Raw genomic sequence first — 12448 nt, forward strand, 5'->3', positions numbered from 1 at the left:
AATAATTATTATTATTGTTATTGTTATTATTAATAATAGAGGGATTTCTGGAGGATCATGTGACTGAAGTCTGTAGTAATAAAACTGAAAATTCATCTTTAAAATCACTGAAATAAGTAAATTAAATTATGGACTATATTTAATTTTTTTTTTATAGTGCAATACCATTTTACAATTGCACATTTTGTACTGTATTCAGGTAGTTGAGTAATCAAATGTAAAATAATACTGCAGTCTTCATTTTGTAAACAATTCAATTAAATGAATCGTGAATTTGTCAAAGCCAGTACAATTTCTTATGCCTGAATGCGTTTAAAACCATCACAGTCACAGGCCTCAAAAAACACTTGCGAAATAATAAATTAGAATCAACAATGTGACTTTTGCGGATGATCAACGAACAATATAGATGCTGAATGATATATTGTGCAGCCCTATTTTAAAAGTAGTGATTTGGTTTACGGAATAAGCATTGCGCTACGTCCGACAAATCACACTATTTTGTCTTTCGTTATTAATTTAAAACCAGTTTTAACACATTTTAATATGTTTTTAAATCATTTTTATTTTTGTTGATTTTTACACTTGTTCCTTTTTTTCTTGTTTATGTAAAACACTTTGAGTTACGATTGCGTATGAAATGTTGAATTACCATTGTGTATGAAACATTCTCCTTTTTACGATCTAGTATATCAAGTGTGATGAGGTCAGCCTGTGCATCTTTGGTTCTTGTGCCCCTCTTGTAGGATACTGTAAGTAGATGGATGTGGAAGTGAGGGTGGTCCTCCTCTGAGACCTCCTTCTTACCAACAGAGTCCATATTTAACATCGCTCTCCACCCTATAACCCTAGTCTCATTTATCCTCCAAACACAAACCACCGCTTCATCCTTGATTATTCACCCTCTTTATATCACCGCACGATACCAATTAGCCGGTTTGGATGCAAATTATATATTGAGGTACAGTTTGCCCATACAGAATCTGTTGGAATACGTGTGCCATTCCTGCGAACGAAGCCCACCGAGTGTGACTGAGTTTGGTTTGCTCTTTCTTAATTACATTTTCACCTCCTTCTCTCCCTTTGCCACTCCACACTTCTCTTAATCGGCTTGTAAAATGATGTCACCTTCTTTTGTGTTCAGCAGTTTTCTGTTAGCGCCACTTGTCTTGATTAATCAGAAAAGGCACGGGTCATCGTAATGGCCCAACACAGAGGTGGAACCTGAGAAAGCGCAAAAAGCTTTTAGCCCCGACGAGCGGGATCTCGGCAAGGACAATCAAACCTAATGAAATCAGCTGTCACTGCTAAGCTTGCAAAACTGTGAAGTCCGACTTGGGAGAGAAGCACGGGCTAATTAGATTTTTGCCGGCAGTAATGGATAAATGTGGTGAGGCTCGGGAGCTCGGGGAAGGGTGGAGCGGACAACAGACTTCATACCCAAACTCCCCAGGTGGGGCGGCTGCCAGACTGTAAGCTGATTGCACAGACACCTTTCCTCTTTCAGCTTGATGGAACTTCCAGATAAAGAAGTGCAGAGATAAAGTGATGATCTGTGCATCGGAGAGTGCACCAGATCATTATGATCTTGAGTTTTCCATCCTGGACAAAACTGAGCATTCCTTTACCACTGAATTGGGCAGGCTCTTCGATATGTTTGCAGGGTTTCTACAGATTTCACCAATTGAAGTTTAAGTCATTTTTAGGACCATTACTCTTTAAAAAACTATATTAAACAGTCAGTCTAGGTCAGTGGCCACATCACATATAGTGATACTAATGTTATTGTAAGGAAGATAATTAATCCTTATTGGTAAATAGGGTTATAGAGTATCATTAAATGTTTTTTGTTTTTTTTGAGATGGATTCTTGCTGATTGGATGGATGTTGGCCCGACTGGGTAGCTTACATGGAAATGGGAAAATTAAGACCCGTTAAAAATGATTTAAAGGGGTGGTTCATAGTGTATTTGAAAGGCTTAGTTGTGTTTATAAAGATGCAAAGCAACGTCTGCTCATGCTACATTTGTAAAGAATTCCAATTTCATATTTCTTACTTTGATTATATACAGCTACTCAGTTAACAAAAAAACGACTAACATATTTCCTAGTTCCTCCGAAACTGCTAACCACTTACAGCTAATACAATGTGCTGTGATTTGCAGATCGGTTTCACATCACCAGGGCTGTTTCAGAAAGGAAGTAGAGTGAAAACTCAGAGTATTTTTACCCTGAAATGAGAGAAACAGTTTTTCCTTTTCAAAATGGCAGGTTTGTCAAACTCGAGAAAGCAGGGTAAGTCAAGCCTATTTCTGAAAGAGAGGTAACTTTTACTCAGAGTCAGTTAATGTGGTAACACTGGAGCAGGTTTTCTTACTGTACTACACTGTTCAATTTACTATGATCTTTTATGTGAAGCTGCTTTGACACCACCTACATTTTAAAAGCGCTATACAAATAAAGGTGAATTGAATTGAATTCTCTAAATTCTGAGTTTCTGTTGGTCTTTTTGAAGACGAATCGGTATTTCTCGTCTTGGCCTTCCGTTTTCACCCACCTATTTTATGTGCATTTTGGAGATGTGCATAAAAATCAGTTGAAGGAAATGCCAAGATGCGCATAACTTTTTAAAACACAAAAATGTATGCGCATAACTGAGTAGGATACACCTTTATTTGTTTAGAAAAGATGGAAACAATTTTACTAAATAAATTCCAGTATGTGCATTAAAAAAGGTCATGTGATTTTGTTTTAAAAGATCATGTGATGGTTAAAACATGTAGAAATGGACAAACCAGCAGGCTGGGCACACTGTAAAACATCTGAAATGTTGTTTTGTTCATTCTAAAACCTTAACTATCTTAGTATTAGTGTTATTATAATATTAGTGACCTCCAGAGCTGTCAGTAGTGTCTGTGCTCCGTGTCTGACGCCTTCAAACACCACAACGCATTCATTACATGTCAGAATTGTCTTCTGAGGTGCAAATCATTTATTAAATAAAGAAAAGATTTACGCAGCTTCTCCTTCTACTGTTGATATTTGGTGCCAGTTAATCAGTAAGTGATGATTTTGTTTGCTTTGACTTGTTGGATAGAAACGCTGCTTTACTTGCATGTTTTTTTGTGTGATATTGCAGTTTTGCACATAAATTTAATTAGCATTTTTGGATGGAAACATAGCTATTGCCTAATTTCGTATTCAATTTGTTAATCGTGTGACGCGGAGACATTTGATTATTTGAAAAAATTTAATTGAGCGCGGAGTAGAGTGAATGCACTCTGCCTCCCACACCTCATAGATAGGATGAAACAAAAAAAATGAGCTGAGGTAACGTAAGAGGAAAGATACATGGCGAAGGCAGAGAAATCTGTGCGACCCTAGTCAGCCAAAGTTTTGGAGCATTTCACACTAAATAAACAAAAGCAGCATCATATTATCACAATTATGCAGTGTTTCAACCACCCAATTTTGTTTTAGACATGTAACAAGAATTAAAAGTATTTATAAAACAATACATTTAGAATTCGTAAAGAAAACGAGAAAGTCTATGGAAGTCTAACAATCCATTCAAATATAATTTGTCGATGTGTATATCACATACACATAGTTAAAGTAATAATAAAGTTCTTTCCCCATCTGGCCAGCCACTTTCTTGCATGCATTTTGGGAGTAACTGGTGAATTTATGTGCAGAATCCTGCGTGTTTTGCTTTTATGAATGAGGCATACGACCAGACACAAGTAAACATGGCGATGGCCATGTCACATTATATAGATCACGGTCAAGAACATTTATAAATCTTTTAAACAACGAAAAAACTCACATACGCATTTGTGTGAATTGGAAAATCAGGTAGTTGATTGCATGATAAGCAAGCGTGTGAATATTTTGTATTAAAACAGAAAAGCATAAATAAAATAATAATAAAATATAATAATAAAAGGGAAACATCTGTCATACAGCGCTATTGTGGCTGCGGTGTGTCACGTGATAAACATGATGCGTCGCCACAGAAACATTAAAGGTGAACATTCTAAAACAGTGTTTGCCTAACAAAACTCACTCTCTGTGCCAGATAGAATCTTTTAAACTCACCAGTGAAAGGGTTAATAAACAGAAGTAAAGTAGCCGTGGTACTTTGTACTTTGCATCCCAAGACTAAAGACACATTTTTATTCACTTGCCTTTTTTGGATCATTAATTTTTCAATTTGTTATCAAGTAGAGCTACAATGCAAAAAAAAGCTTTTCATACTTAGTAATTTAATCTCATTTCCATTCCAAATGTCAAAAAAATCCTCAAATAAAGAAAAATGGCATGAGAAAAATAAGTGATGCTTAAAACTAAGAATATTTTTCTTACCACATTGGCAAATAATTGCGCTTGGTTTAAGCAAACAATCATTTAATTTTGAGTTGTTGTTTATTTTCCCCAAATTTTTTTTATGCCATTTCATGTCTAGTATGTATCTTGATTTAATTTGATTTAATTGATTTTTTTGATCATTGGATTTAAAACAGGACAAAACTATAAAGTTAGTTTTTTATTTTATTATTATTATTATTATTATTATTATTATTATTATTATTATAACAGCTCAGGGATGTTTAAGGACAGCATATTTTTGGACTTTCAAAAGATTTTTGTTGTGTTTTTGAATAAAAGATTGGAAATTAATTTTTCTTTTTTTTATCCGATTCATTGATTATTCGAAAAAATAATCAACAGATTAATTGATTATTTAAATAATCGTTACTTCTAGCCCTAGTTTAATCCACTTAAATTTGTAAAAACTAATATGTTAACTTCTTCATGTTGTCCCATTATAAATCAATTTTGTGGAACTGAATTTTTTACAGTGTGGATGATCAGAAAGCTCTTGGACTTAATCTAAAATATCTTTTAAATATCACAGAAGATTGGAATGACATGAGGGTGAGCAATTAATAACAGAATCGCCATTTTTGTGTGAACTAATTCTTTAAAGTACAGTTAATTGTGCAGCATTAAAATAAATTATTAACTGGAATCATTTTAAAATGTTTTTCTTTTTTCTTTAGATAAGTACCAAAGTATCATTTAAAGTTGATAAGCTTAAATCTTATAATTTTTACCATTATAGGATATTTATAGCCAATATAGCAGACAGCCAAAGACCTGTTTCAGAGCGATTATAAAGTCCAATAGACGAGAGACTAATTTGCACCTCATATTAGCCCTAATGCGTTTTATAGGGGAAAGGTCTGATGTTCAAGTTTCTTGGTTCTGCTCATTGCTCTAAAGGTCAGAGACGTTGTGACGGAGCTCTAACACTAATCCCTGCTGTTACGCTCACATTAGTGACGCCTCAACTCAAGTCAGAGGGCGGCATGGAATTATCACACACTGGAATTCCATTTGCTTATGTCTAATTCAAAATGAATTAAATATTAATAACAAAAAAGATATTCCCCAAAAAGATATTATTAATTGTGATGTTTGAATAGATAATAATATTTCGCAAGTCAGTGCTTGAAATGAATTTTTCCATTACAAAATTTTTTAAAGAGGTAAAAAAAAGTGACAACATAATAAATATTTTTAACACCTGCCCCCCACCCACCCGTATTTTTTCAACCAAGCGCATTTTATAGACTTATTTACATACCTGTGCATTTAGGATTTATTAAATATGGATTTTAGGATGTAGTAATATGTATTTTTAAAATAAAGACACTTATCTATACCAGGGTTTATACACATTTTTACTACAAAAGTTCCATGACTTTTCCAGAACTTTCAAGTAAATTTTTTATGATCTAATGTTTAATATAATGTCTACATATAATACGTGGTAAACTATAAGAGAAAGTTTAATTTATTACAGCATATCATAAAACGCAATAGTTTTTATATTTTTATATCTATATAAAATAGATGCTTCTTACGCACCACTAACAATGTGAGATCATGTTTTTGGCCAAGAAAAGAAAAGAAGTAAAAACAACTAACCTCCATTCCAATATATATTTGTCAAACTCATTTTAAATAATCTTAATAGTTTGTTAAACTAGTATTAGTAGGTGCTTTTAATGCACTTTTCGCTCTATGCGAATGTGACAGACCAGAAACGCAAGCACGTGTTTCGCATTTCACTGCATTCAATAGTTCAAGCTTGGTGAATTCTTACCTTCGAAATTACATCAGGTGTTTACGTGAGACCAATAGAAGATACTTTAAAATAAAAATTTTTTAAATTGAAGCAAGCGCTCACTTTTATTAATGTTTAATCATATTGTTTAACACTGCCCCTTTTCGCAGAGATGATGTACGACAAAATTTTGCAAGCACAAGCTCTAGTGTGACCACAGCTTAAGTCGCTTTGGACAAAAATGTCTGCTTAATGACTAAATGTAAATGTTATTTCTATTACTTTTCCAAAACCTTGTGGATTTTTCAGTTTTTTTCAAAACTTTTCCAGGCTTGGAAAATGCCATGTCAAAATTCCATGACTTTTCCAGGTTTTCCATGACCGTATGAACCCTGCTATACACTTGTGCATTTAGAATTGACACAATAATCTCATAATAAATTATCAGCGAAAAAATGTAACTGCACTCCCAAATTTGACATATTTTTGATGCAGAGTAAACCAATGTGGTTTTGAATTTACAAATCACTTAACATTTGAAAACCCCTGATCTTGAAGACAAATCAAGAGCACTAAACTGTTCTCGACTCAGATGTCACTTGATGTTTCACAAGATCTGACAACAGCATGCTTTATTCCGTCTCCAGATGTCGGCCTACAAATAACAATTGATGTATTTCTCAGTCTAGTCTAAAGCTTGCGTGCCTTTGATCAGCAGGTTTTGTAGATCTGACCTGGAGTTGAAAGTCAGGGACTTTGAAACATGAGATGAACCACAGATTTAGGGTGAAGTTCCGTCTGATTCAACCTGAGAAATCTACGATCACCCAGCGATGACCCCTTACATTGTGAATGAACCCTGGTGCCTCCCCAAAGAAAAAAAGAAAACACACACACAAAAAAAAAAAACAGGGGATATCTACTTTAAAAACGCTTCAGCAGTGCCGCTGTCAAAGCCCGAAGAAAAATGGATGTCTCTTTATTTGCAGACTGTGAAATTGGCTATATAGGGGGAAAAAAGCATTCTGCTCATTTTCAGTGAAGCACTTTGCAACCCGTTTCCACTGCATCTTCTGTAAACATATGTATTTATTCACCTTCCCCCAGCCCCACATTTCAATAAGATGTACGGCAGCGGGTCTTTAATTCGCCGTCAGACGTGTTGATAATAGGTCCCATTTATCAAACGCAACTTTTGGCCAGATTTGGGAGGCTAGCTAGCAGGGAAGGGGGAAAGACAGATGGAACAAGGATAAGAATGAAACTGTATGAGTGTGTGCAGAAGGGCTGTAAAGCGCAAATAGATCTCGGGGAAAGGAAGCGTGAAAGGTGCATGAAAACATCAGTTTGTAATCTCACTCCTGAAAGAGTTGGACATCTTCAAAGGGACCCAATGAGATGTAAGGCAAGTTCAGGGATTTACTCTGGTAGTTTCGCTGGGGTCCGGCCCCTGGAGAGAGGGGGGCCTCTGGACCATATGTATAGCACATGGCTGGTTTTGTCTTCTCGACTGTGGCTCAGTTTTGACCTTTCGTTATAATACCGACTGTTGACGCTATGATGTCAGATCTTTATTTTAGGTTTTCTTGTTTATGGTAGTTACACTTAGTTGTTTACATTCTTTATGTATAGACCATTTTGAGGGATGTAAACAATAACAATGGCCCTAAAGTATTTCCTCTTTTACATTTTTCATTTCCATAGCATCCGAGAATCCAATAAGTTGCACATATTGATAAATATTATTATGATAGCTATTTCAATATAAAATTATGATTGCATTGCCTCTCATTTCATTTATTAATTAGTTTGACAAGAAGCAGGAAATGTTTATAGGCCAATGTTAACACCACGTTGAAATGTACTTTATGTTACCTTGTACAGATGAGTTCTCCTGCTGGTTGCCATTATGTTCAGATTTCACCTCTGGTATGACTGCTTCTAAAACCAAATACATTTGCACAGTTACAACTCCTGTTACATGTACAACATCATTTTTTTATGTCCCAAAATCAATATATTTACATTTGTATTTAATAAAAAATACATTTTATTAATATCAGTCATTATGGTCTTGTTTTATTATTTAGATCAACTGAAAGCTGAAAAAATGAGCTTAGAATAGAACAATATTTGGGTGAGAGACAACTATTTGAAAATCTGAGGGTTAAAAAAATTAAATATAAAAACAAATAGATTTTAATAGATTTATTGAAGGAAATTTACAAAATGTTTTAATGAAAGATGATATTTACTAAATATTCTAAAGGAAAAATCTATAATTTAGACCACTACAATGCAATATTGGCTTCAAAGTGCCACAGTGGGTAGCATAATTGCCTAACAACAAGAAAGTTGCTGGTTTGAACCTCAGCTGGGTCAGTTGCCGTTTCTGTGTGGAGTTTGCATGTTCTCCCTGTGTTGGCGTGGGCTTCTTCTGGGTGCTCCGGTTTCCCCCAAAAGTTCAAAGACATGGTACAGGTGAATTGGGTAAGCTAAATTGTCCATAGTGTATGTGTGCGAATGGAAGTATATGGGTGTTTTCCAGTGATGGGATGCAGCTGGAAGGGCATCCGCTGCGTAAAACATATGCTGGATAAGTTTACGGTTTATTCTGCTGTGGAGACCCCAGATTAATAAAGGGACAAAGCTGAAAAGAAAATGATTGACAATGCAATTTTGGTCAATGAGACTGTAAGTAAGACTAGTTTCCATTGGTAATTTTCCAAACACCTCAAAAATGTTATATCACAACTAATACAGTTTTTTTTACATTATATAATGATATTATTACAGTAAAAACAAAATAAACCAAATTTATAACAGAATAGAGTTACACTAGTTTTTACCTTGATTTGCTTGCCAATAGCCCCTTTCACACATACAGACCTTTTTCAAAAAGGGAATGTTCACACATACAGACCTTTCCGAAAAATTGCCGGTAATTTTCCGGAATGCTGAGCAGTGTGTACGCAGAAGGAAGATTGCCGGAAACAGTGCGTGCATGTCTAGAACGTGCTGACGTGAGACGCCTGCTTTAGCCAATCAGAATAGTCAGACGCATTCATGTCCGCGCGGTTTATGAAAATAAAAGCCTTTGAATATTTTTCCAGACACATTTTGCTGCTAGAAGTTAGTCAGATAACGTTTATATGTTCCTTTTAATGCTAGCTGTGTAAATAATTATAGATAAAATGCTTATGATAAGCCGTTGTTTACCTTCAAGCTCTGCTTCCTTCAGTTGCTTAGGGCGTCGCATGTGCCCGTGAAGCAGCCCGTGAGCGCCAGCACACACACATATCATGTTAATCTCGACAAGTGAAAGTGTTCCTCTATATTTTCATTGAAGTTGTTCACAGTACTTATCCATCCACAGAGTTTGTAATGTAGTCAAATGTTTACAAATACAAGTGCAGCTGTTTAAAGCCAATTTCTGGTTAATGCTGTCAGAATTTACAGCTTTTTTGGAATGGATCTGTGAATGGTCTTTTCTGGAAAAATTCCTTAACGTCCTCGCCTGTATGAACAGCGTTTTTTAAAAAAACTTACCGTTAAAGTCGTTCTGGAAATTTTCCGGATATTTACCGGTATCACTGTGTGAAAGGGGCTAATGTCTCCTGCATAGTCCTCTATCTGTCGAGTGACAGTATTTACATTTAAAACCTTTACATTTAACGCTACATTTAATTGAAACATTTAATTTCAGTTTTTTATATAGATCAGCAATAAAACAAACAAACAAACAAACAAAAAAGGTAAACAGGTAAAAGGTAATCATCCCAACCATCTCCATCATTCTCAGATGTGATGGTGGACCAAATCAAAGGTTACAATGGGCCAACTTTGACTGCTGGCCCTATTTTGGGCATCTCTGCATTACATGACTTAACTAATTTGCTGGACAAAGTTAAAATAATAGTTTTTATTGTATTTATAATATTAATAAACATTCAATCAATATAAACATTTAACCCTCTACCGCATGGTGTTGCCATACGGCAACATGATATTTATGTTCATTTTCGTGCCACTGTTTATTTAAGACTAATGTTCTACTTTTTTTTGTTGTTGGAAAGAGAAGACCTTAGTTTAGCCAATGATGTGCTTTGGTTAAGTCACATGACATGCAGCGTTTTTCTGTGGTTCAATTTCTGACAGACTGGCATTTATTGTAAATACTTGTTAAATGCAAATGTAAACATCAATAATAACAAATGATCAAATTATGTCAGATCCACATAAAATTCTGAGACATCACCTCCAGTAAGTTATGATGACATATTCACAACTCAAAAAAGGTTTTATCAAATTAGTTTTTTGTAAATCGATCAAATGTACAGTATGTGATGCCAAATGGCAACACTGTCCAATAGTGGAAAGTGCAATATTGCAATAGCTTAGCTATCTAGTAAGATCAGCTGTGATCTTGTAAGTTGAAACAAGAACAAAATGAATACTAGTAACATAATGATGATTAGTCATATGGTAATGGCATTTGAATTATGGATAAAATCTAGTTTTAATGGCAATACTTTTGATTAGATAAAAATACAGAGAACACTGTATTAGCGAGCACCACCATGTTCTTTGGTAAGTACAGCACATCAAGTTAAGTCATTCTAAGAAAAAATGTCAAATAAATATTTTTTTAATAGATTTATCATAATGCATGCAGTAGAGGGGTTAATTTAAATTGTAATAATATTCACAATGTCACAATTTGTATGGCTTTTATCAAATAATCCAGATAAGCAAGCATAAACCTTCAAATTATTACTTACTGTTTTCCTAAGGCCAGACAGAATCTGTAGACATTTTTTGCAACTGTATCTCTGCACAGAATTTAGTAAAATATCTGTGGATTTATGTGGAATGATTTTTGGGAGTATTATAAGTAAAAACCTAATATATTAAGTTAAAAAATAAATATAAATGAACACACATTTACACAAGTAAGTAAATAGACTCAACGATGGGCTAAAAATCTGTGGATTTCTGCATGGACAGATTCCATGTGGGCCTACTTATACCCTAAAATTTATATCACCTATCTTTCCTTTTTACTGCACTTAAAATCTTCACAACAAAGACAGCATTGCATCAATAAACAGAGATAGAGAGAGAGAGAGAGAGAGAGAGAAAGGAAATAGTTTTATCTGAAAGATGTGACGTAAAAGCAGACGTTCACGTTTCTAGCATTCCCCTCAGATGAAAGGCAAAAAAACCAAAGCGCATTTCTCATAATGAATTCACATCTAATCAGCCTTGGCCTAATAATTACCCCAGCACTCATGAAAATACTTGCAGATGTCTTGCAAACGTATCTGTTTTTTTGTTTTTTTTCCTTCTTCATTCAAATTCTGCTTCTGTTAAGATATTCACAATTAAACAAGTGTAATCAAAACAACAGTAAGCTATTAGTAAAATGGTTTGGCCTTGATAAGTGTGTGCATTTAGAGCGTTTATGATAAACATCAGGCTCCATTTCCTCAGCTGAGATTATGACGCTAATGCATCGCTAATAGTTATGACCTAGACGGAAATACCAATATCAGAACAGATAAAAAACAAAAAACAAAAAGAGAACTAAATACTGATGATAAACACATGAAAATTCAGAACCAGCAGATCTTTAAAGATATTATGACAGAGTACCACAGATTGTGTATGTCTGTGTATATTACACAATGTTGGAGCAAAGTCCTAAATGGCAAGATTTTACAATCAAATCAGTTTTATGTTGTGACTGAAAGCAAAAGTTCAAACAAATAGTTAGAAATGAGAAAGTATTCACATTTTCATGGCTTCTGTAACAGGGCTCTATTTTAATGATCTAGGCGCAAAGTCTATGGCGCAAAAGCATTATTGACGTGTTTGAATCCACTTTTGCTATTTTAAGGATGAACCACTTCGCTCTGTGCCCTGGCACATGGTCTAACAGGGTTGTGCTTATTCTCTAAATGAGTTATGAGTGTGTTTTGAGCACTTGCATTAAACCAATCAGAGTCTCATCTCCCATTCCCTTTTAAGGGCCCTATCATACACCCGGTGCAATGTGGCGCAAGACACGACGCAATTGTTGATTGCTAATTTCAGCTCGGCGCAAGAGTCGTTTTGACATTTTGCGCCATGCTGATTAAATAGCAAAGGCATTTGCGCTCATATGTGCGTCCATAGGCATTCTGATCTAAAAAAGCAGGTGTGTTTTGGTGCGTTGCTGGCACGTTGCTTTTTTGAGAAACTATAATAGTCTGTTCTTTAGACCAAAACAAAGTTGGTCTATTGTCCAGTGCAGAGCGCGTTAGTTGTGCGCCTC

At 34.9% G+C, this 12448-nt stretch overlaps 1 protein-coding gene across 2 annotated transcripts in view; it reads right to left on the reverse strand.

Moving 5' to 3' along the window:
- Positions 1-12448, reverse strand: part of dacha (dachshund a) — a 302853-nt gene that overhangs the window by 15979 nt on the left and 274426 nt on the right. The window contains exon 11 of one of the 2 annotated variants that reach the window (XM_087299132.1): positions 8008-8070. In XM_087299132.1, the coding sequence (XP_087155258.1) occupies positions 8008-8070 (63 nt within the window). 2 annotated transcript variants of the gene reach the window in all.

This window comes from Danio rerio, chromosome 21 (genome assembly GCF_052040795.2).
Source record: "Danio rerio strain M-AB ecotype USA chromosome 21, GRCz13ab, whole genome shotgun sequence".
Taxonomy (NCBI): domain Eukaryota; kingdom Metazoa; phylum Chordata; class Actinopteri; order Cypriniformes; family Danionidae; genus Danio; species Danio rerio.